General features: G+C 47.5%; 1 protein-coding gene across 3 annotated transcripts in view; it reads right to left on the reverse strand.

The window, feature by feature from the left end:
* FDPS (farnesyl diphosphate synthase) overlaps positions 1-24,550 on the reverse strand; it is a 174,940-nt gene that overhangs the window by 12,041 nt on the left and 138,349 nt on the right. For all 3 annotated transcript variants that reach the window (XM_069650049.1, XM_069650052.1, XM_069650054.1), the window contains one exon: positions 20,587-20,664. In XM_069650049.1, coding sequence (XP_069506150.1) covers positions 20,587-20,664 — 78 coding nt within the window. The remainder of the gene's footprint in view (positions 1-20,586; positions 20,665-24,550) is intronic.

Raw genomic sequence — 24,550 nt, forward strand, 5'->3', positions numbered from 1 at the left:
ATGTGTTAAACCATATCCACGTAAAATGTGCAGCTGTAAACATCTTAGAACATTTTGCTATAATTCCATGGCTCGCTCTCAGCCTTAAACCTGAAATTCCTCAAGTGCGTTATTCTAGCACTCTCAACCCTCAGCACTTCTGCTAAACACGCACTAAAATATGTGCAACTATTATCAATGTACCACATTTTTAACTAAAGTCCTTAACATGTTTGAGGCATTTTAGGTTAAGGCTGACATCAGCTATTATTACGTGCAATCTCCACATTGGATACAGAGATTCTGCAAATCATCTCCGACTAGACGTTACATTTGGACAGTGAACTTTCATCACATCACAGTGCACCGCTAATCTTACACCCTACAATCACGATCACTTAGTCCTAACTACTAATAGTCCATTGTTCTCACTAAACAATGAACCTAAAGGTTATAGTAGTACATAACACCTCATTGCATCCGACTTTTCACTAGTTAGCATTAACCCTTAATTGCGCAGGCTAAACCTATAAGTCCTTGTTGCGGCATGCAACATAGCTAAAATCTCTCAAGCTGGTTAACTAGGTAAGTAGCAATTCAAGCTCCATTCTTATGAAGCAGGCATTACATTTTGTATTATCTGTGCCAGAGTCACGACTTGATAGCCTCACTCACAAATACATCTAAAACCACATATTTTCGTAACATCCCCTCCGAACTCCGAAAATAATGAATTACATAGCAGTATTTACTGTGGATTGTACGAGACTACACAGCGCTAACATGAAAACCCTATTCACGATGTAATCAAAACATCACACTTTGTGCTATGCATCATAACCTTGCATATACTCAGCATGGTCCAGGGCAAAACACACAGAACCTTCCGCGTCACTGTGCAAAAGGTTCCCCAACGAACCTTGTTAGCCCTTCACTCTCCATACGCTGCCGCACAGCCTTGGTGAACGCTCGTCCGCCCGTCTGCAGAAATCACATCAGCGGACCCTTGATCTCCTGGCATCGGCTCTCCAAAGCTCATGCATTCTTACATCATACTTCACACTCGAAGGTACTTGCCTTGAGTGCCGGGCTGAGCTTCCATTCATGTAATGTAACAGAGCGTTGGAGGACAGCGCGTTATAGTGCTCCGAGGAATTCCTTACCATCGCCATTCCCTCTTGGCACTCGCCTGGCGTCATCATAGGCCCACTAGCCAGGGAGCCCAACTGAGCTCCCGCTCCCAATGACTTTCCGGAGGCAGGCACAGACAGGTGGGACACAGCTGCTATTTGCAGCCCGACTTGATCACGGTTGCCACGGGTGCCCTCCTTTACTTCCTTGTATTCTTTGGGCAACCCTCTTCATGGCAGCATATTTAGCATTTTAGTTGGTGCTGAACACTGTTTCTATACTCCGTTCTTCTACAGGAGCACCACACACCCTTATTCTGCCCTGGGTAGCACCTTTGTACCCTGGGACTTCTAGGGTTATCACGTGGGCTGCAGCTCCCTCTTTCCTTCGCTCAGGATCACCAAAAGGGCCACACTTCCTCACCTTTTCTCAGCACTGGGTGATCTAATGGGGCAGCAGCTTCCCTTTATTCCTTTGCTTACAGTTACTTTGTTGTATGGCTCCTTCTATTACTTTGCTCAGAGCTGCAGCTTCCTTTGATCACCAGGGTCTCCCCCTCATACTTGCCCCTGGGTTTTCTTCTGCCCCAAGTCTTTTGCAGAGCCATTGGTCTTGCACTGGGGACTTCCGCTTCTTTACCCCAGAGACTTCCTGCAACTCTTTTCTTTGCCCTGGATGATGGGGCTTATTTGTGGGGGCAGGAGTTCCTCTCTCTTCTCTACTGCACCCCCCCACAGCAGGCTGGTCCCCTTAAACTTCTCTCTTACGCCACATAGGTCAGTTTCCGGTCTTCAAGAAGACCAACTCGTTGCCAGTGAAATAATGTATGATCCTCAGGTTCACAGAAAGGTTCCAGTACAGTTCCTTTATTACAGCATCAGTTAGTTATGTTAAGATACTACAGACATAACAACTGGCTCCCATCGCCCAGGCAGGGACTCTTCAACTCCCTGGCTCTAGAACCTTCTCACCTCAGTCTCTTACTCACACATGAACGCTCTCAGTCACACCCAACATTATCTTTTGCATCACCAACTTCTGCATTCATCCCAAGCACTATATAACAATAACCTTAAGTGAAGTATGGTAGGGACCCTTTGTGCCCCTTCAACTTGCCTTTTAGCAACTGTGTGATCACTTGCATAGTATGTCCAGGATGGGCTGGTGGTAGAGTATACTTTTACTGCGTTTTCTTTTTTCAGAGTCTTGCACATTTTTGCATTTTACAGCTTAATGTATACTCTAAAATGGCCGTGCCACAAGATTTTCACCTGTCCTGTGGCCATTGTGTAGTTTAACCTTCTCCCGGCCCTGGAGTGGCCGGTTTTCTACATATGTTTAAGCCCTTTCCCAGGAAGAGCTCCAGCTTTTGCAGGAAAAGTGGCCATCTGTGTGCGTGGCCGGATGTGGAGACTGGTCTGTTGGGACCCAATCCACATTTGTGCCAGTGTGCGTTTGTTGCTGTGGACAGAGGCTGCCATGATTGGGCAGCCCATGCCAAGTTTGAATGGTGCAGATCCTTGCCATTGGTGGGCTGGGGGCCAACTCCAGCGCGGATTCTGGATAAGAAGGCGACTCCTGCAGCCATTTGACAGATTATCGTTTGAGCCAAGACTCCTACGAAGGATAGCAGCCTGCTGAAGATACAGAAGAGGCCGTTTGAAGATTGCCAGCAACGTTTTCTTCACTTGTACATGAAACCATGTCTCTCTGCAGATCTCAAGAACACCTCCTCAGTGCTTTGACCGCTGGACCACTGGGTACAACCAGTCCCGACCTCTGCTCGAAGATCCAGATGCTGGAAGTGCTCGTAACAGTCCTGGAACCATTGTGTGGTTTGGCCAGACAGTCGCCATCGCAATTTGAGTCTTGGTACTCAGCAGATCCTCATTTTATGGAACAGCAGCATTTCCCTCAAGTTGCAGCTTTCCACCAAGAGGAGGGGCATTGCAGTACCAGTTTCCTTGTTTGACATGAGGATCGGCTTCTGCCCTTTTTGTCAATTGGGCCATCGCTGTCTGCTGCATGCATCGCGCCCTGGGGGTGTTCTCCAAGGACATCGCCGGAGTGGTGGTGCCGCACTCTGTGTGCCCAGAGTGTTACAGCTGTCCAGAACCGGTCCACCGGAGCCTGCAACCGCAAACTAGCTGGACCAAAAAAAAAAAGAAAACACTGCCTGAAGTGACCGCTGAACTTCCTCCATCGGAACCAAGATCAATTTTTACCACTTTGGATCAGGCAATAATAACAGTTTCCTCCTCTGGCACTATGTGTACTACTGGTCCAAACATATTCATGGAGCTGTGTGAATGAAAGCCGGGGGATGGCCTCCTATGTGCATTTCTTATTTTTGTTGGGAGTATTTTTAATCCCTATTTTTTTTTGGGGGCAGTAAAAGTTGCTGATACGCCCCTGATCTATAGGGCCGATAATAGTAATGAATGGTTTAGAGTATTACTTACTTGTTGGTTGGTTCTTGATGAGAGTATTGTTCTAAGGCCTAAATAAATAATATTTGTATACATTATGCCTAACTTTTATTAAGAGTTCTGTGTGTGTGCTTAACTGGGCCCTTCACCACTGAAGCCTAGGCCTTGCTGCTCCTCCACACTACCCAGTGGTGGTGAAAGACCACTACAGTGGTGAGTCGCACAGTTGAAAAAGTTTCATTACTTTCAGCCTGGAGTGAGGTACCACCAGAATGCAAGAGGTAATCAGTCCCCAAAAAATGGGCTATGGTACGACAACTGGGGAGGAATAGATTGAACTGCTTGCAAAGATTGAGATGAGAGCCTGGTAGGATAGCCGTGACAGCCACCATCACCTTCGTAAACACTTTGGGGGCAGAGTTAGACTCAAAGCGAAGGAAATGGAACAACTGGCCAAAGGTGACCAACCGCATAAAAGCGGTGAGAAGCCATATGGGGATGTGCATGTATGTGTCCTCAAAGGCCAGGGAACAAAGTAATTCTCCCCTGCCTTAGGAAGGGCAAGATTTGATAGGACCACCATGAACCTCTCCGCTTGTAAGAAGAGGTTGACGAGAGAAAGGTCCAGAATGGTCCACCTAATCTCTGTTGTCGTTCTTTATGACCTAGGAGAAACGAGCAAATAAACCACCTGTATTGTTCTGCAGAAGGAATGGCTTGATTCGCTTCCCAACAAAGCATCTTCTAGACTTAATTCTGCAGTTCTGATTAAAGCTGTTGGGAGGACCAGGAAGGAAGAGAAGCCTGTATTCGAATCTGATCACTGGGATAGTCCACAGGTATTGGGTCCCAGGAAGCCAGAGGGAGTGAGCCCTCCAACCCTGCCACCTGAGTCTAGTGATATCGGGCCTAAAAACCATCCAACTTTCATTTGTTTCCACCCTAGGACTAATCCTCTAAAATGCCAGATGATCCGCCATTCCAATCTATTTGCCTGGAAACCTCTGAACCCACCGGAGGGTCAGCTCCAGTTACTTTTCTGGGACGACGCAAGGATTACCTGCTTTGTAATGGGTGAAAGAAATGGAGTGGTTGGCCTTCTTATTGGATAACACCATCCGTGGTATGGTAAGAGTGTTTCTCTGTCAAATGATCCCAGACTATCCTCAGCTTCCTCAATTTTCCACATGATACGACAGACTGTTTTGGTTTCTAGACCCAGACACAGGCCCCCTATAGTGCCATATCCACATGTCCAGCCACCGCTCCGAGGTCATGGGGCCGCTGTTATGGCTTCTGCTAAACATACCAGAAATTGCCCCCAACCTACCACCAGAAAAAGAGACTAAAGTCCCCAAAATGTATGTTCATACCGTCAGATTGGGTACCATTGAAACAGTGGAGGTGCAGGTGGAGCACACTCATTCTCATCCATATCCTTGTCCTCCTCGGCAGAGGCAGAGAGAGGACCAGCTGCCCAGAGAGACCTGGGGCACAGAGAGTGGGAAACCTTGAGGCTGGGTAGGAGGGGCCACAGCCACATGGCAAAAAGGATGAAACAAGCAAGGCAAACATTCTGATTCAGGAGTCTAAATGTAGCATCAAGTCTGATTTGTCAGAGTCACAGAGCTTAAGAGCCTCCTTTAGCATGTCTAGGTTGCTGGGGGATCTCATGCTCATCTTGCCTTGTCTGCCAGCACTCCTCCCTCAATCAGAGGGGAAAGGACATGGTTGCACCACAGAAATGCCATGATTTGCATAACCCTCTTGTGAAAGGGTTTCACAGAGGCAGGAATATCCCCTGGGTCCTCCCTTTCCCCTTGATCCTTGGGTTGGAACTGAATGGACACAGATATGACAACAGTAGACTAAGATAGGAGGCCAAAAACGGACAAACATTGATATCATGGGAAATAGCTTCCATCTCCACAGTCCACACACCATGGCCAATTAGCACTATAGCCACATATGTGTAATTTGGACATAATTTCCTGTTTCAATTAGGCCCCGATGTGCCTATATATGCACCCTTACTATTGATCTTTCAATAGGGCCGTCTTGTTCTCCCATTATACATCTTGCAAATGGCTCCAGATCAGCCGGACAGACACTTACTGACTCAGCAACACACGTCACATCCATCAGTTCCACTTCCGTATGCTATCCCAATACCATTAATGGAATATAACATTTTGCTAACGTTTGCCAACTTGTTTTTGCCTAAAATATGTGGATAATGTAACCACAAGACATGTGATGTTCTGGTTTCCAGTAAAGACAAGAGCTGGGTTCTGCTATGCAAATAACTACCCGGGCCAATGCCAATAAGATTCTATATTGGTGATAGGGTTATATAAGAGGCAGCTCTTCGCCACGACAACATAGCGCCTTCTGGCAATCTGTGTGCTTGTCATTACGTGCTTTCCAAGTCGACTCTTGTCTATCTGCTGTTATCTTGTTGCCAATTACAAAACTGCTTATCCAGGCCACAACAGCCCCACATCACAGCCCATATCACGACTAGCTTTCTTGGTGTTCACTTAACAAATCCTTGCTCAGGTTCATCTGCTTTTAGCAGTAAGTTTTACTGGTCTGCTGCAAGATAGAAGGCAAGCCTATGCTACACCTGGTGATCTAGATCAACGATGGGCAACAAAGCTGCGACTGGCAGTGAACACCAGAGTTAAGACACTACTGAAATGCAACTTCTGCCTTGGCCTTGCAAGTTGGCTGGCGTCTGTTGAACGTCAGCTCCCGCCAGTCTAGCAGATATTACTTCCTTCTGGGGATTTCTTTACATTACACATACATTATCTGCCATACCAGCAGGACAATTAGCCACTTTGCACTGGTCAAATTAGCACTGGGTTTAGTGCCAATAATACAAGTTAATATATCTGGCTGAGTTTCAAACTGGCACAATGTTGGGATGTTTACTAGTGAGAGCAGCAGAACAATAATTTCTGCACTGGTGTGAAGAGTTGCACAATTCTGCTGGTGTGCAGCAACTCTTAGTGCTAGCTCTGAGAAAGCACAAACTGAATGGCTAACTGCAGCTTCAGCACAATGCAGGGGTTGCAATTGCTGGGAGCTATTTCGCTCCTGCTTGTAGCCTAGAAGAGCCTGGCTGGCTTGACACAAAGCCATGTTAGCTTAACTAGAACACCCATCAGCAGCTAGTTTAAGCGCCTCAACCACCTTCAACAAAACAAACATACATACATACATACGACATTATCTGCTCCCCTCCACTCCTCTTCTCTTCTGCTTTTCACTGTTTATTCTCTGTTCTCCCTTCTCCCTCTCTCCTCCCCCTCCCTTACTTTCTCTATGCATTTACTCTATCAAAATTGTCCCTGGACCTAGTATGATAGCAACAAATGTGTTCTCCTCCCCCTTCCCATTCTTGCCCCCCCCCCACCCTCCAGCACTATCTGAAATGTCATCAGGACTAATACGATAGTCACTTGTTTTGTTCCTCTCCCTCCTTTGTCCTCCCCTCTTATAAATCTCTGGCTCTACCAGAAATGTTGTCAGGGCTAGTATGGTAACCGCCGTTCTGTTTCCCCATTTCCTTCCTATCTTTGTCTTAGCTCTTACACTATCTGATATGTCGCCAGGCCGAGTACGATAGTTCATTTCACATTCCTGTTCTTGTCCTGTAAGAATGTCATTGTATTTTCCCTTGTTCGCTCCCTTGCCTTGAAGTGCTTTGAAACACATTGTGTATATGCGCTATATAAATAAACATATCATATCATTAAGCGCATGGGTTTTGGAAATGTGCAAAAAGGGGGAATTTGTGCACGTCTATGAAACATTTTGTAGACAATTTATAGTTTGAATCCCCCATTTAAACCAGACTTGTAGCTTGGTGAGGTCTGCTACTCCGTAGCACAGAGACTACATTATTATTTCTAAAGGAAATAACTCCTGGAACTTAGAGCTAAGGGTGATCCATCGGCAGGGATTCTCCTAGATCGATCGGTAGCGTTCGACACAGTTGAACACAGCCTTTTAATTCAATGCCTTAAAGCTGTGATGGATGTTACTGCAACAGTCTTTGATTGGTTGGAATCTTTTCTGGGCGGTAGGAGGCAAAGGGTATATATAGTTCGGCAATTTCTTTTCTTCTAGTGACCCATTATCTTGTGTTTACAGGGATAGCTCAATCGTCAATTCTCTTGAACATATATATATCTGGTTACAAACATTGTAAACACAACCCCTCGTAAGAACTTATCATCAAAATAAATTTTATGTGATGTCATCAGTGATATCAACAATGACATTTGTGATGTCATCTTTGATGTGCTGGGTGTTAATCTTAGCCATGCACGGTGGTGGTGCGGGTTATGGTTGCTTGGCTTACCATAAATGGTGAATTTCTGTGGGTTTTCGGTTTTACTTCTAACCATAACATCCCTTCAACAAAGTGTTTTCACTGAATTTAATAGGTTTTTGCCAGTGCACCCTAATTTGCTACAACTTCCTACCATCATACTCACCTGGTATATCATAATTTTCACCCAATCTATAAAGTGTCAAGTAAAAACTGTGCCATTCGCCACCTTCTAGTACCAGCGCTATTTAAGGAACAAGTTACTTACCTGTAACTGTTGTTCTCCAGCATGGGTCTGGCATGGATTCACATGCTCATGAATATTCCCCGTCGTCAGGCTGGGAATCCTCGGTAAAGAAAAAATCAGTATCAGTTTCGTTTCTGATCTGTCTTTCTTAGTAGTAACCAATCACTGATCTCTGGGTCATACTTCCCCCAGCCAATGACTGCCCTCTCCCTAAGCCCCGCCTCTGGCAGCCATTCTCAGATTTGGTAGCACGCAAAGTGGCAGTATGACCAAGTGAAGAGCCGCAGAGGGGTAGGAGGGAGGGTTCGCAGGTAAGTAACTTGTTCCTTCTCCAGCATGGGGTCTGGCATGGATTCACATTCTCATGAATAAAAGAATACATAGCTGTATACACATGCACAACCACGGGAGGTAAAAGGCTCAACATTAAGCATTACATCCAAAACTCAACATTATGCAATTCTTACCTCCTCACCAGACTCACCTTAGGCGAACAGGTTGCGCAGCACTGCTTGGCCGACCCTGGACTCCTCCCTGGAGTCCCGATCGACGCAGTAGAATCTTGTGAAGGTGTGCGTCGACCTCCACGTAGCAGCCCTGCAGATGTCCAGCAGGGGCACACCAGACAGGAACGCCGTGGTAGCAGCGATTGCTCTGGTTGAATGGGCTCTCGGACGGCCAGGCAGCGGTCGGTTTGCCAACCGGTGACAGTGCACAATGCAGCCGGAGAGTTATCTGGAAATGGAAGTCTTCGAGAGAGCCTTCCCTTGATTAACAGACCCAAAGTTCACGTAGAACTTCAGTGCTCTAGCTACATCCAGCGAGTGCAAAGTACTCTCGGCCGGCGTCGAAGGCGACGGGAAGAAAACTGGTAACAAGGGCCGTTGAGTTGGAAGTCTGACGGCACATTGGGCATGAAGGAGGGGTGCGTTCTCAGCACCACCCTCGTGTCATGTCATGAAAAGAAAAGTATGGAAGCTTGCAAGATAGGGCCTGGATCTCTCCCACTCGTCGTGCGGAGGTGATGGCCACGAGGAACGCCGTCTTCCATGACAGGAACTTCAAAGGCGCCGAATGCATAGGCTCGAATGGGGCCCCCATGAGCCTGGTCAGCACCACATTACGCTCCCACGCCGGGGCAGGAGCCTTCACCGGCGGGAACGATCGGAATAGTCCCTTCATAAATTCCTTCACCAGGCGATGAGACCACAAGGACGCCCGTCCCGTAGTCCTGGTATATCGGGAGATGGAAGCCAGATGTATTTTGATGGAGGCGTGAGCCAGTCCAGCTTTGGCCAGCGACAGTAGGTACTGCAGTACTTGAGGGGCCGTAATCCGCAGAGGGTTAATCTTCTGTGCACGGCACCAGACAGAGAAACTCTTCCACTTACGACCGTAACACTTGAGAGTTGAGGACGCCCTGGCTTTTGCACGAACCTCTCTGCAGCCAGCCGTGATATTGTATCCTCCAAACTCTAGTGCTGCAGGAGCCAGGCCTGCAAGTTCAGCGACTCTGGGTCGTGATGAAGAATGGCGCCTCCTTCTCTGGAGAGAAGATCCGCGTCTGCCGGCAGCTTGACTGGCGGGGATGTTGAAAAGTCCAGAAAGTCCGGGAACCAGATCTGCCTCGGCCCCGCCGGTGCAACGAGGATGATTCTGCACCTGGACTTCTTGAGCTGGTTGATGAGGCGGAGCAGCAACGGCAACGGAGGGAACGCGTATAGAAACCGGCCGTCCCAAGGGAATGAGAAAGCATCGCCCATGCTCCTCGGCTGCGGGAACCTGCTGGCGAACCTCTGGCACTTGGAGTTCGTCGCCGCCGCGAAAAGGTCGATCCAGGGTTTGCCCCATCATCGAAAGAGCCGATCCACCTGGTCCTGACGTAGTTCCCACTCCTGGCACGAGTGCAGCTCTCTGCTGAGTGAGTCGGCGATGGTTTTTTTTATTCCTGCCAAGTGGAAAGGAACAAGAAACATCCCCTGGGCGACGGCCCAGTGCTACAGATCCTGGGCCTCCTTGGATAGGGCTGGGGATCTGGTGCCTCCCTGCTTCCGTATATAGAACATCGTGGTGGTGTTGTCGGTGAAGATCCTCACCACTTTGTCCTTGAGGGATGGAAGGAACGACTTGAGCGCCCAGAACACTGCTCGGAGCTCCAGAATGTTGATGTGGAGAGACCTCTCCTCCGGGAACCAAAGGCCTCTTGCGTGGAGATCTCCAGTGTGGGCCCCCCGCAACCCTCCAGAGAGGCGCCCGTCGTCACCGTCTCCTGAAACGCTGGGGTCTGAAAGTCCGTGCCTGTAGTGAGGTGCGCACGGGTACCCCACCATAGGATCGCCCGACTGAACTCCTCGTCGAGAGGGATCCTGTCTTCGAAGCAGCCCGTCGCCTGAAACCAGCGGGCGTCAAGGAACTCCTGTAGCGGACGCATCCGAAGTCTGCAAAGGGGTACAAGTTAGATGCATGAGGACATCATCCCGAGGAGGGACTTGATAAACCTCACCCTGGCCACGTCCGTGGCTAGCAGGCGCTGCACCTTGCCCAGAATGGCCTTCGTCCTCTCCTCCGACGAGGAGGCCAATTGTCCCACTGTATCGAGCTTCGCTCCCTGAAACAGTGCTAATTGCGATGGAACCAGGTGGGATTTGGGGTAGTTGATGGCGAATCCCAGTTCCGTGAGCAGCCGGACGGTCCACGCAGTGTGTTCGATGGCGAGTTCTCTTGTCTTTGCCCGGATTAGCCAGTCGTCCAGGTAGGGGTAGACGTGGATCCCCTGCAGGCGCAGCCGCGTCGCCACTGGTGCCAGGCACTTGGTGGGGTGCCGACTTTAATCCGAACGGCAGGGATCTGAATTGGTAGTGGCGTCCCTGAACCACGCACCTGAGAAACTTTCTGTGTCCTTTTAGAATGGGGATGTGGAAGTAAGCATCCTCCAGGTCCGACGACGATAGGAAGTCGCCCTCCTCCAGCTGTCCCAGCACGTGCTGGAGGGTGACCATCCTGAATTTCTGCGCCTTGATGTATTTGTTTAACCAACGCAGGTCCAGGATGGGGTGCCAACCGCCTGTCTTCTTTCTGACGAGGAATTACCTTGAGTACACTCCGGAGCCCCGGAGCCTCCTGGGGACGAGCTCGATGGCACCTTCCTTGAGCATCGCCCTTACCTCCAACAGCAGTTGAGGGACGTAATTCTCCTTCCGGCCACAGGAGGAATGCGAGGACACTTCGTTTTGAATTCCAGCGAGTGCCCGTTGGCTAGGGTGTCCAGCACCCAACAGTCGGTGGAGATGGACTCCCACACGCTGACGAACTTCGTCAGCCGGCCTCCCACCGGGGTGCTTCGGTGGGGGCCCGACGCCACGAGCGGGTCAGTCTTGCTTGGAGGAGGCCTTGCCGCCTTGGCCTCCTTGACGACGACGGGATCCCCCTCGCTTGCCGCAACCTCTGTAGGCCTCTTGGGACAAGGAGTGGGCCGCATGGCGGTTTGTAGAAGAGCCACCGCTGGATCCCTTGGAGGCACCCCGTCTGCCTCCGGAGCTCTGAAAGGGCTGTCGTTGTTGAAGTACCCCTAGGGCCCGGGCCGTCTCCGAGTCGGTCTTGATGGCCTGGAGCGACTCGTCCACCGTCTTCCCAAAAAGGTTATTGCCGTTGAACGGCATATCCAACACTCTGGTCTGGACGTCCTGGCGAAAGTCCATCGCCTTGAGCCATCCTCGTCGTCGGAGGCAAACCCAGTTGCCCAGTTGGCGAAATCCGGTATCGGCAATGTCCGTTGCCACCGTTATGGCGTGATCCGACGCCACCTCGCCTTCCTGCAGAATTTGTAGGGCCTCCACCCTCTTGTCGTCCGGTAGGAAGTCTAGCAGGGGAGCTATCTTGAACCAAAGCTCCCTGTTGTAGCGGGCCACGATCGCTAAGGCATTGGCTGCCTTAATCGTCGTCGCCGCCGACGAGATGACTCGTCGTCCCGTGGAGTCCAACTTCTTGCCCTCGCTGTCCGTGGGGGGGGGGGGGAATGGAAGCCGCCGCACCCGCTGCTTTCTTCTTGGCCGCTGCCGAGACGACAGAGTCCGGCGTGGGCTGGGCCCTGAGGCACATGGGGGTGGCATCAGGGACTCGGTACTTCTTCTCGTACCTATCCCTCTTGGCGGGTGTCGTGGAAGGGTTCTTGAGGATAGCCAGCCCCTCGTCCCAGATGTCGTCGAGCAACGGCACCGCGAGGACCGTCTTCCTCTTGGCCTCTCGTCGTTGGTAAAGAAACCCTTCCTTTTTCTGTTCTTCAGGGCAGAGTTGGAAGAGCTCGGATGCCCTGGTTATCATGGCGTGAAAGGAGCCAATTTTGTCGGGTGGAGAAGCCCGAGGGGGGGGGTGATGACGGGATGTCCGTTGTGTCATCATCGCCACCGTCGTCGTCCATCCCCGTCGCTGTATCCTCTCTAGGGTCCGGCGAGGGGGATGAGGGGTCCACAGGCCTCGCGGGCACGAAGGGAGGAGCGGGGTGGACTCTCCTCCGTTTGTTCGGAGGGCCTCCCCGACGGGCCTGGTTCTGGATCCTCCATCGGGGTCCGTGGTAATCTCGTCCTTATCTCAGTACATAAGGATTGGATCGCCAACAAAATGGCCGCCGAGCTATCCTGGGGCTCGGGTAATGGCTGCGACGGACGGGATGGCCGCTCCACTGGGCCCTCTCCGTCGCTATCTTCGATCACATCAGCGGGGACCGTCCCCTGGGATCGAACCTTCTCGTTGAGGCCTATGAACCTCTCATTGAGGCCCTTCCCCGTTTCCACCAGATCCTCCTCAGAGGCTGATTCCGAGTCTGTAATGGCCACCGCCCCCCCCTCTTTTTCCGCCGGGGACTTCACGGGGGTCTTAACGATGGGCTGGAAAGAGGATTCCCTCCGCAGTGGCAGGGATACTCTGGGCCCAGAGGCCGTTTCCACTGGCGTAGTCTCAGCCGGCTTTGCCAGGGTCGCAGCGACCACATCGATAGAGGCCTTTGCCGGCTGGATCAAAGCCCTCACCACCTTAGGTGTGTCCTGGGCCTTTGCCTTGGGGGGAGGGTCAGCGCCTCGCTCCCCCTCGGGTCCCTTCGAGATCGACCGGGGCCGCTCCTGCAGCTTACCCGGGTTCTCGGACTTCCACTTCCCCGAACCAGAGCGCTGGCTCATGGTTGAACGTGCCGGGGAGTCGCGCCCTGCCCGGCAGCCGAAGAGCCCGACCTTTCCGCGCTCCCGGTGCCCGCGGACTCTTGGTGCTTGGCCTTGACGGGGCACCCTCACAGGACTTAGAAGCCCGCTCAGACTTTTTCTTCGCCTTCTCACCTGCTGTGCCCTTCTCCAGCCAGGCGGCGAGGCGGGAACGACGATCTTGTTTGGTCCGTTCCGAAAGGTTCTTGCAGAACGCACAGTGGTTCTCCACGTGCGTCTTGTCCTCATGAAGGCAGTAGAGACATCGCGAATGCTCGTCCTCCTTGAAAACATTTTGTGATCCGCATCCAGGGCAGCATCTGAACAGCTTGGATCCGGGAGTCGAGCTTCCCTTGTCCTGGGCCATGTCCGTTGAGGTAGGCCGCAGATCTTCCGGAATCCTCCAAGAAGCGTAAACTCGACAAAAACTTCACCCTTGAGGGGCGTAGAAGAATTCTGAAACGGGTCCCCGTTATCGGAAGTAGAAACAGTGGAGCTTGAGGCTCGATTAAACTGAAAAAAATGAGAAAATCTCCTGAAAAAGCACGAAAACGCAGCAAAAACTCAAGAGTTAAAGCACAAGGACTCCCAACACTTGAGCGTGCAGTAAAAATCTGAGCATGGCTGCCAGAGGCGGGGATTAGGGAGAGGGCAGTCATTGGCTGGGGGCAGTATGACCCAGAGATCAGTGATTGGTTACTACTAAGAAAGACATATCGGAAACGAAACTGATACTGATTTTTTCTTTACCGAGGATTCCCAGCCTGACGACGGGGAATACTCATGAGCATGTGAATCCATGCCAGACCCCATGCTGGAGAAGTATACATAACATAACACTTTGATCAACAACTTTTTAGGTTCGCCGACATTCGCTAACATCTGACGTCACTGCAGACTTCCCGAACAGCGCCACGTGACCCTACGTGCGTGCACACCATGATGACGTGTTTGCGAACGGGACCATGCTTCGCCAACAGTTCTAAACTGTGTTTTCAGGCAATCTAGCAAGATTCAAGCTGAAAGTTTACCCTTCCACATCTCCTAGACCCATTCTTACTCATTTTACACCTGCAATCCAGGAGAAAGCAACTTCGTGGAAGAGTATTGGCACACCTGCTATTTAACTTCAAAAACGGCAACATCCATGGCCATCCCTCCTCCCCAGAGGCCACCAACGCCAGCAGCTCAAGGGTCTGGACAAGGGAAAGGGCGCAATAATGCAGAAGGGGATCAGGAGGACCGGGAAGATGAGATTGCGGAAATGCCCACTTCCAGCACCCAGAGAGAATCATGGGGTGGCAGTTCTTTAAGACTGTACGAGGGGTACCAAAGGCTTGGGCTACCCATGTTGAATGCATGGAGTGTGGAATCATACTCGGAAAACACAGGAAGTACGCTTTTGGTACCACCTCCACACCCGCTCACACCACCCAGGTACTCAGAGAAAGGCTGTTCTTTTCTCAGGAAGTAGTAGGCCATCTTCCTCTACCCCATCTCCCTCAACCACTAATCCCCAATACACAGGCTACTCCTATGGGGCAGAAGATCCCCACCAACTACCTTGTAAGCCATAAAAGAGGCAGTTGATCCATATCTTTCCAAGACAACAGTACTCTGTATATACTGCAACACACCAATCTGCAGGGGGATCTGTGCTTTCAAGGATGTAATCAAGGAGCATGAACAACACTGCCCCCTACCGTAAATTTAACGCACACCTAACATCTTCCCCTGTCCACCTGCCCCTCCACATCTGTAGTTAGTGCCATCCCCACACTCTGGTTCTTCATAGCCATCTTCACTACACACACCAAAAAAGACTTGCTATCCTGTACACTTCAACTCCTCCACAACCACAAGACCTGATTGGTTACTCCCCAATGTCCTCTTGCCATGCCAGGTATCCCCCAAAAGACCAGGATGGCACGTGCGAGTCTGCGGACTTCCGTGGTTTTTGGACACCATAGCACCTGCAATGCTTTCTTTCACCTATAAAAACAGCCTCCTATCAACTGTATTCCACTCCCCCACTCTTTGCAGGCCCTCTTTTGGCCACCAAATAACCCAAATGTGTTCCAGACTTTTTTCCACTGCGCTGTTCGTGGACAACAGCTGTCGTCTGCGGAATCAATATGGTGACCGTTTCAAAGAATATGGCGAACCTCACGTTTTTGAAAATCCAATCAGCGAGTGTGTAGAATATCCGCGAGCATCACGCTGCTCTCAGATTGGTCCAGAGGCGTCCGCGGACCCAGAATCCGTACGGCAGTCCGAGGACTGCACCCAGATATCACCAATTTATTTTGACCTACTTTTTGACCATTTCTTTAAAAACTACTGGGCGGATTTACAACAAATGTAGAAAAGCAAGTTTCCTGGACCAAGCCCCCGCTCCTGGCGCAGATTTGATGAAAATCCATCCAAGCAGTTTGGGCTGTAGGCGCGAGCAAAAATATTTTTCCATTGCATCTATGAGAATTCCCACACATTTTGGGACCCTCCCCTTCAAACTTTGATCCCCCCACCCAAATGAAATCACACCAAACTTTCCAAAAATCATTCTGAGGGGTCATATACTTTTTTTGCAGTGTTTGGTGACGATTCATCCAGAGGGGGCAAAGTAAGTACGTACGTACGTGCACACACACCTCCCCCCCTTTTTGGTTGGTGATGGAGAAGTGGGGTTTGGAATGTCCACTGTATGCAGACGACATCCAGATCCTGGTTGACCTCCATGGGGAGGAGAATTGGGGGAACAAAGTAAAGAACTGCCTGGGCGCTGTGCAGCGTTAGATGCAGGATACCTACATGCATTTAAATGGTGATAAGACCAACATTCTGCTTCTGCACCGCCTTGCTGAGCCAACTCTTCCTTTTCTATAGCCTTCCAAACTGGAGGATCCTAAGTCTCCCATGGCGGTGGTCAGAAATCTGGATATTTTATTCGATAGTCAACTCTGATTTGACCCAGATGTTGAAGCAGTGGTGACAAATGCACACTTCTGTCTTTAAAGCATAAGTCAATTCAAGCACTTAAGTGCAAATCATTAGAAGATCTTAAGTCAAAGCAGTTGACTGTCCAGATTATACCAATGTCTGTCTCTCCATATTGGTATTTAGAAGAAACTAATATCTAAACTCCAGGCAGTGCAAAACCGTGCTGTTCTAGTAACTGCTAGTTTGAGAAAATCTGATCATTTTACTCAAAAACACCTGCCCGAGGACTAATTCCAATGGACGCACATACCGACACACAGACCTCACAGTACTGCGCTACCATTAAAAGATGGCAGCCCAGATGCCGACTACCCACACTCCGTACAGCGCTCTGCTGCTCTCGAGCTAGGTCTGTGCCTTAAACAAAAAAAAAAAGAAATACTCAGACCTGCCAGGAATTTGGCTGGTTCGCCAATAGAAGACATGATTCTGATGAAAGTGCTTACACAAATCAGGAAGATTACAAGTGGTATTGCACCAGAGTATCTTTCATATAGGACACAGAACTATCTACCTAGTCGCACTCTTAAATCCAAATTTCGCAAAGCATCGTATGATGGAAAAATGATGCAATCTCTAGGGTGTTCCCACGTGGAATAATTTGGAGAGCATACATCGGTCATGTTGTGTTATTTATGGTATGTTATTGTTTTTATAGTGCTTTAAAACTGGACTTGCATTGGTAATAAGTGTGTGCTTAATAAATCATTACTATGAAGACGCTGCTTTTAGCTCCTGTTCATCAAATAGAATTTCAATCTTGCAAAGGCAAAATATGGCTGAGCTTCGCCCTGGCGCACAGATATTTGCAACAGTGCTATCCCTGGAGCCTTCACCAATGAAACTGTTGTCATTAACCTAGCCAAAATAGTCGTGCAAATCCTTTTGTTGCACCGCAGAAGATCAATGGAAATGCAGTCATTGTGCTGGCTCTATAATTGGCAATTCACGACGCTCATATAAGTGATCCCAGACAAAACTTATGACATCCCTGTAATGTTCCCAGTTAGCACATTACTGGTATACAGCTAGCTTGAACATGGCAACAGGTCAGTGGCAAAGGAAATAAAAATCACAAAATGCCAGTATGCAAATACAGTAAGCTCCCAGTTAACAGACAATTCACAGTTCCATTTTGAACCATTCCGGTATAGATAGTCTACACAATGTCTGTATACTTCCAGTTTAATCATCCCAGTATATTGCCAATTTATACTATGAACCCAAAAAGCGAGACACCCGAGAATACCAACACTTCAATTAAAGTTCAGACCACTAGGCACTTACTTTCTAAGTGTTCTGGGACCTGGAATATCGGGGCCGGCTCTTTTGGCAGATTTGTTCATGATGAATCTTGGTTGAACACCGATGATTTCTGGGCTAGACTATCCTCTGGCAATGAGTTGGCTTTATCAATTGAAGTGGGTAGAGTTCCAATTGCCTTGAAGTTAGTAACAATTTTTTCATTTTGTTAAAATTATTTGGTTAGATTTCCTTTACCTTCTTCCTTGTTTTTTTCCCTGAACCATGATACATGTGTTTACTCAAATATGTAAATGCTTGATTTTACTGTTATGTTTTATATGTCTAATGAAATGTGTTAAAAGTCATATGTTGGCTAATGCACTTTAAATAAAATAAATAAAAAAAAATTAAAGTATTGTGGATCCAGTCTGGCCCCGGACTCAAAAACGCTGTAACAGAACTGGATTGGTGTTAATGTGTGCAGCGGGAACACTTCTACTCAACTCTAATAAACATTATTTAATCATTAAAATCTCTACAACAATCTCTAAAAAAACTGTAGTAGAAACTCGTAAACAAAAAATCTCAAAACATTCACTCCTTCAAACATTCTATACTCACACTCAAATACAAATTGTAAAGTGTCACATAAGGGTTTTCCTATACACGTAGCATGTTAAATGTTAATAGGAACATGATTAAGAACATGCACATAACCTGTTAGTTAGTAGCATATGCACAAAAAACACATGAATTATTTGCATCATCGCCCGACATAACATGTCCGGTTCCTGGTGCTCCAAATGCAGAACATTCATCAGAGGCTGGAATGATTTACTCAACTCAGTACAAGCTCAGAACGTTATGTTGATCACCACTGACATCCCTACACATTGTTTAGCTTTAGTTGAGGGCAAGGATAGGTTTTGGACACAGACAGACTTTTAAGTTGAACTCTTGACTCAGACTTTCCTTAGTTTTGTTCAGGTAGGGAAATCCTGCCTTAGCATAGGGCAAGTTAGGCCTTCAGCCATCCTGACATTTAAGTTAATAAATACCTTTTGTTTGAACTTTAAGTGTACACACACAACTAGATAAATATCGCTATGCTTCACATTTCCACTTCACCTCCAAACAGATGCTTGCAGTCAAGACCCTTGTTACTTCGCATTGCTTCACCTCACATCGAAACACATGTTTGCACTCAACAACCTGCAATAACCTCACATCATAGTCAAATACGCAAATACATTGTATATCAGTGCACTGAACTAGATCTTCACCCAAATAATCAAATGAAATCTACGTGGAGGGATAAGACGTTAACTGAATATTGTACAGTTTATTGTGATGGAGTGTTGAGCATAACGTGGGAGGCAGCAGACAGGTTTGTCTTGTTTTATGTGAAAGTAAGAAATGAACATTTATAACTACCAATAGTGGGAAGAAAATTGCACGGTGGTGTTTAGAAGTGGGATATCGAAAGGAAAACCATCCAGTATGGTATGAACATATTGTGCATGGGGAGACGAGATCTTTTTTAAAATATGTTGAACAATCTCAGGTGTATTTCCTCCCAACTGGGCATAGCTTGTATAATCTCTTTGCGATTGGACTCAAAATATGTTTGAATGCAACAGAGGAGAAGTCCAAAGTTTTGCTCAGGAGTGAGATTACAACCAGACATACTACACATCTCGCTTCTTTCAATGTTATTTCCATGAATTCCAGTAAGATGTCCTAGTGGATTAATGTGCCTGCTGTATGATCTATTTGTAGCCTGAAGAGAACAGGTTTTGACCCCTGTTCAAAAGTTCAGGAGGATTATGTGACAGCAGCAGTGATCAGATCACGGAGCAGCCTGCTGGTTGTGTGATCCAACAAGACTGTTCAGCAGGTTACTGCCCTCTTTAGAGAGGAGACCTGCAAGTCACCTGGCACATTCTCGATCGACAACCACTTGTCAATCCTGCCTGATGTCGCAGTCTGTCAACCTACACATCAGAGGTTTGAATGTACGCATTTTCAACTCAACCGGTCATCATTCTGTGGTGGAAATAGAGAACCTTCAAAACAGCTGTTTGCACAGAGGCTCGCTGGAAGACGGCCACCTGTAGCTACACGGTAGATTAGCAGGAGCCAACCACTCACTTTAGGAAGCAAACATGAAAAAAAGCCACCCTGGATGCTTGACAATACATGGCAAATTTTGGGAAGAGCACAATGTAATGTTATGGTGTTGAAAATCCCAGTGCATTACAATCTATTACAGTCCCAGTTTAGCATGCTGGCTTATAGTATATTCCACTACAATCCAGTTCGCACAATGACTGTATACCAATAGTTGAAAACCACATTATACAGCCCCACGAAAATCCCACATTGCCCAAAATGTTATGGAGTGTAAGCATCTAAAGGAGAAAAGACCACACAAATTCCTCCAACCCGTAGAACATGATGGCAAGCAGTATTAGGCGGCTCAAGACACATAGCCCCGGCATTACACTTACCCAAAGCCCAGATGTTAATGTTAAAGGACAGATGGGAAAACGACACGCTAGCATGAAGGGGAACACTACTTTGCTGTTGACGCCTAAAAACCTGCATGTTGACATTTATTGCAAGCATTTCAGGACCGAACATTTCAACAGGCCTCGTTTTTTCGCTGCATTCTGGTATATTTGCAGTCCATTATTTATGAGAAAATGACAACTACAAAGTACCACAATTAATCAGAAGAGCTACTCCATTCCAATATTGGCTCACTGAGTGGTCTGCTAGGTGACCAACACCCATTTGGCACTATCGTTTTACAAAATACAATGAGGGCTATAATTTTCATACATTGTTTAGCTGCTGCTTCCGTTAAGAGTCTCCATGCAATTATAGCGCACCAAACAATGCCTGGCTATTAACTATTTACATTGTCTTCACAAACCACCCACCATTTCCATGACACTGAATGAAGCGAGTTACTGCACTAAGCCTTCCCGTGGCCATGAGCCAGGGTTTAACATCTTTTACCTGAATCTGGAAAAACTCGCCCATCTCCAGCAGAATTGCTTTGGCATGTTCGTGTTCTTCCTCTCCATCGATACCAGCCTGGGGGAAAGCAGATAGGTAATTTAAAATACATCTAAACGAAACACACAAAGAGCACATACACTTTAGTTCATTTATCCTGTGCCATACATAATACGAAGTGTTCCCAGACTGTTAGAGGCCGAGGAGAGGGGGATTGCCACGCCCTCAATTGTGTGAGACTGTCAAATAAACTCCACGACTGGGCATTTATAAGTTGAAAATCCGATCATGCTAATCATGTCTCCAGCTTCCAGTGAAACCCCATGGCAGCAACAGTTTACCTGCAATACACGGGACAGACCACCTGAAAGAAGAAAAAAAAAAGCACTGCCAGACAGTTTGCTCCTGTTTCGCAACTTGCATTCAGTTCTATCACTACATACCACCGTGGAGATACTTTAGTGGCTGAAACGGACAGCGGTCTCTAATGTTACCCAAGCATTTGAAACCAGACTACTCCTAGCCCACTTTACATATTCAGTGAAAACACTTGGCATGAATGGCGTTAATGAAACTCATGCCCCACGGTTTTTAATTGTCATAATTGTATGTCATTATCAACAATGTCAAGCAAAGGGTGAGTTGTTTTATTGGGAACATGCTCTACATGAGAATTATTTATCTTCAAAAGCTCTTTTTAGTTGTGTCACCGCAAAGGCCTACTCTGATCCACCAGAATTTACTGGCATTGAGTTTTAAGATTTGTAGCAAGAAAAAAAAGGAAATAGTGGCACTTAGTAGCCACCTACCCTTGGTCTTGTTAGAACTAAGATTACATAACTGCAATACGATTGGCCAGGTTGGGGGGCGGATTTTGAGTTGCAGCCAGCCCCCCTCACTCTGGAATTCGCTACCTCTGGCTTTTAGGTGTATTGAGACTCTCAAAACATGTCTCTACTCTCAATAGTTGATGGGTCCTGTTCTTTTTTCTGACTGCTTCCTACTCCCTGCAGGTGTTATCTTGCCCACAGTGCCAAGATACCTTCGGGTAGTAGTTGCACTATATACTAAGACCATGTAACATACCAACATAACATTGGTCTTCTGGTATTCTCCTCATTGCAAACAAGCTCCTGCAGAAGCAATTGCTCAATGTAAATGACGTGCACCTCTTGGCTACATGGTTGCTGTGGGCATTAGATATGGCCAAGGATGCCTGGAAGCAAGCAGATAAGAATTACAGAAATAGGGTGACAGAGAACAATAAGAACTTTTACAATGCTGAAAATGAAAAACCATCCAACAGCTCCAGAAAATGATTCTTAATTGGAAAAAACATTAGAGAAACCGAATGCCCTTCAGGTACCCTTCGTACCCGCCACAGAAGAAAAGTTCAGGCCGCTTTCTAAGAGAAAATCATTAAATCCCATACTAAAATCAAAGACATCCTGCAGTCCAAAAATGTACAAGGCATTTCCCTGTGCCAGAAAGAGCACAATATTTGCAGTCAGGCACACCCTACCTTCACACTTGCTAGATTATAGATGAAACCCACAGCATGTTCCCAGAACATTATTTCTTCTAAAATAGTTCTAAACCATAACAACATTTTTGCGTCCTTTCTCATCAGATTCGTTAATGCGTCCTTTTGGGAAGGAAAGGTGCCCACGGGCATAAAAATGGTAGAAATTACTCCTATACAAAAAAGCGCCTAATCTGGGTCCTAGAGACCCTATGAACCTCAGACCCATCACTAACTGCAATATCCTTCTTAAAATTCTGGACAAAGCTGCGTATAAGCAATACCAATCATTTATTGAAGCTGTGAACATCTTGCATGTCAAAATTGGGCTTCAGGACAAATTATAGCACAGAGACAGCTTATAGAACTCCAGTCTCACATTCTACAAACCATCGAGGAAGGCAAAGTGGCCATGCTTACCTTGTTGGATCTACCCGCCGCATTCGATCTAGTGGACCATGGAATTCTGAAGAAAACACTCTGCTACCTAGGTCAATGCTCAGATCAGGCGCTCAAATGGTTTCTCTCATTTCTATCGGGCAGGGAAACAAGAATCCAATAGGGTGAGGCACGATCTCCCAAGTCCCCCATATGGAGTGGCGTTCCAGACAAGCCTATCCCCACTGCTCTTTAATCTTTATGTCAGGTCGCTTTGCTCGTTTCTGGATGACAAGGGTGTGCTTTTCACAAACTACGCGGACAACACAGTCATTGAAATCACAGGAGACTATGATAAAGATGCAGCAACATATCATCTCAGAGACCTAAATGCCAAATAATTGGGGTTGTATAAACTGGGAAAACAGAACTAATGATCTTCGACTCATCAGCCTCATGTACCAAGTTGGACTCGGAGTATTCTAAATTCCAAATCGGCGCAAACTGCATACCCATCTGCGAAAAAGTGAAACCTCTGAGAATCCAATTTGAGGCCACTGGCATCTGACGCACATGTCAATCAAACTATAAAAAGTTGTAACTACTCCCTCTATCTCTAAAGAAACATCTGCTCCTACTTATCACAGAAAGACGCAGCAACCATCGCCCAAGCCACAGTATTATATAAATTGGATTACTGCAATTCCCTGCTGCTGGGGGCCTCTGGCACAAAACTTGGGCAAACACCAAGTGACACAAAACAACGCTGTACGCATTGTGAACAAACTGACAAAACTCGAACATACCACACAGCATAGGAAAAACCTTCATTGGTTATCCGTCCAAAACAAACTCTCCTTTAAAATGAGATCAATTGTCCATATGCGTATACGTCACTGCCCCACTTTACTAAAAACCTGATTCCCCAATACCTACCGACTAGAGCACAGCGACCAGCAGGATGAAACTGATCAAATGTCCAAGATACAAGCGAGAAAGAGGCCTATGAAAATCTTATGGAATCTCATGTCCACTGCTCTGACGGAAGACAGCAATCTGAAAACCTTTCAGAAAGCCCTGAAAACTCACTTTTTTGGGCAACTCTCCACCCCCGCACCATTTGAACATATCTTCCCCTCTGAGCCATCTGATTCTATCCACCATGTACCGTGTTCAATGGATCGTCTTTTGCATTTTTGTTACAGCGCCCCGATGCCCGCAGGCTTTCGGCGCTCTAGAAATATATAAATTAAATAAATGAGAAACCGCCATTGATTTGGCTTTCAAATAAAGAAACGAGTTGCTGATGTCCAAAATACATTTTTTGCAATTCTTTTGTCGCATCTGCATCTCATTTAAAAATGACAAAGGTTGTGATTCTTGGAGTCTACATTGAAAAAGTGAACTAGATTTTCGTGTTGCACTTCTATGAATGTTTCACAATAACTGCATAGAATTGGTGGTGGTGGTGCTACAAAAATGAAATGCGTAATTCCACACACAAAAGCTAATAGAGCGGAGAGCTCTTCAATGTTGTCTATGAATTTCTTTTTTTGTATTTCCCTGCATGGCAGTTTTCATATGTCACTTAAAACCTGGTGCATTTAGTTAGTTCTGAAGACATGATCCCAGAGCTGTGGAGGCATCTCAAAGGCGACCTTTACAACAGAGTAATCAGAGCAGATACTTAGGGGCCGATTCATGGAACAAATGTGCGCGGAAATCCGTGGCGCAAGCTGGCGCAAGCGTGAAAAAGCAAGATTCATGGAAGGCCCTGCGCGTGTTTTCCCCGGGATGTGCGCCAAATCAGCACATGGCACACACGGGCGCACACGTCACTGCAACATCACGAACGGCGTGCGCGACGCGCACAGCGAAAGCGCACAACGTTAGCGCACACACCAAAAAGGGGGCGGAAAAAGCGGAATAGGGAACAACGTGTGAAAATAAGGGCGTTACTGGGTAAATACTGCTGGGAAGTACACGCAACGCCCACACGCACGCGAACTACACGTATTCATGGAATCGAATAGGGGAAACCTGCGCATGGCAAAAGATACGCAC

Source organism: Ambystoma mexicanum, chromosome 1p (genome assembly GCF_040938575.1).
Source record: "Ambystoma mexicanum isolate Mex_15411 chromosome 1p, UKY_AmexF1_1, whole genome shotgun sequence".
NCBI classification, from domain to species: Eukaryota; Metazoa; Chordata; class Amphibia; order Caudata; family Ambystomatidae; genus Ambystoma; species Ambystoma mexicanum.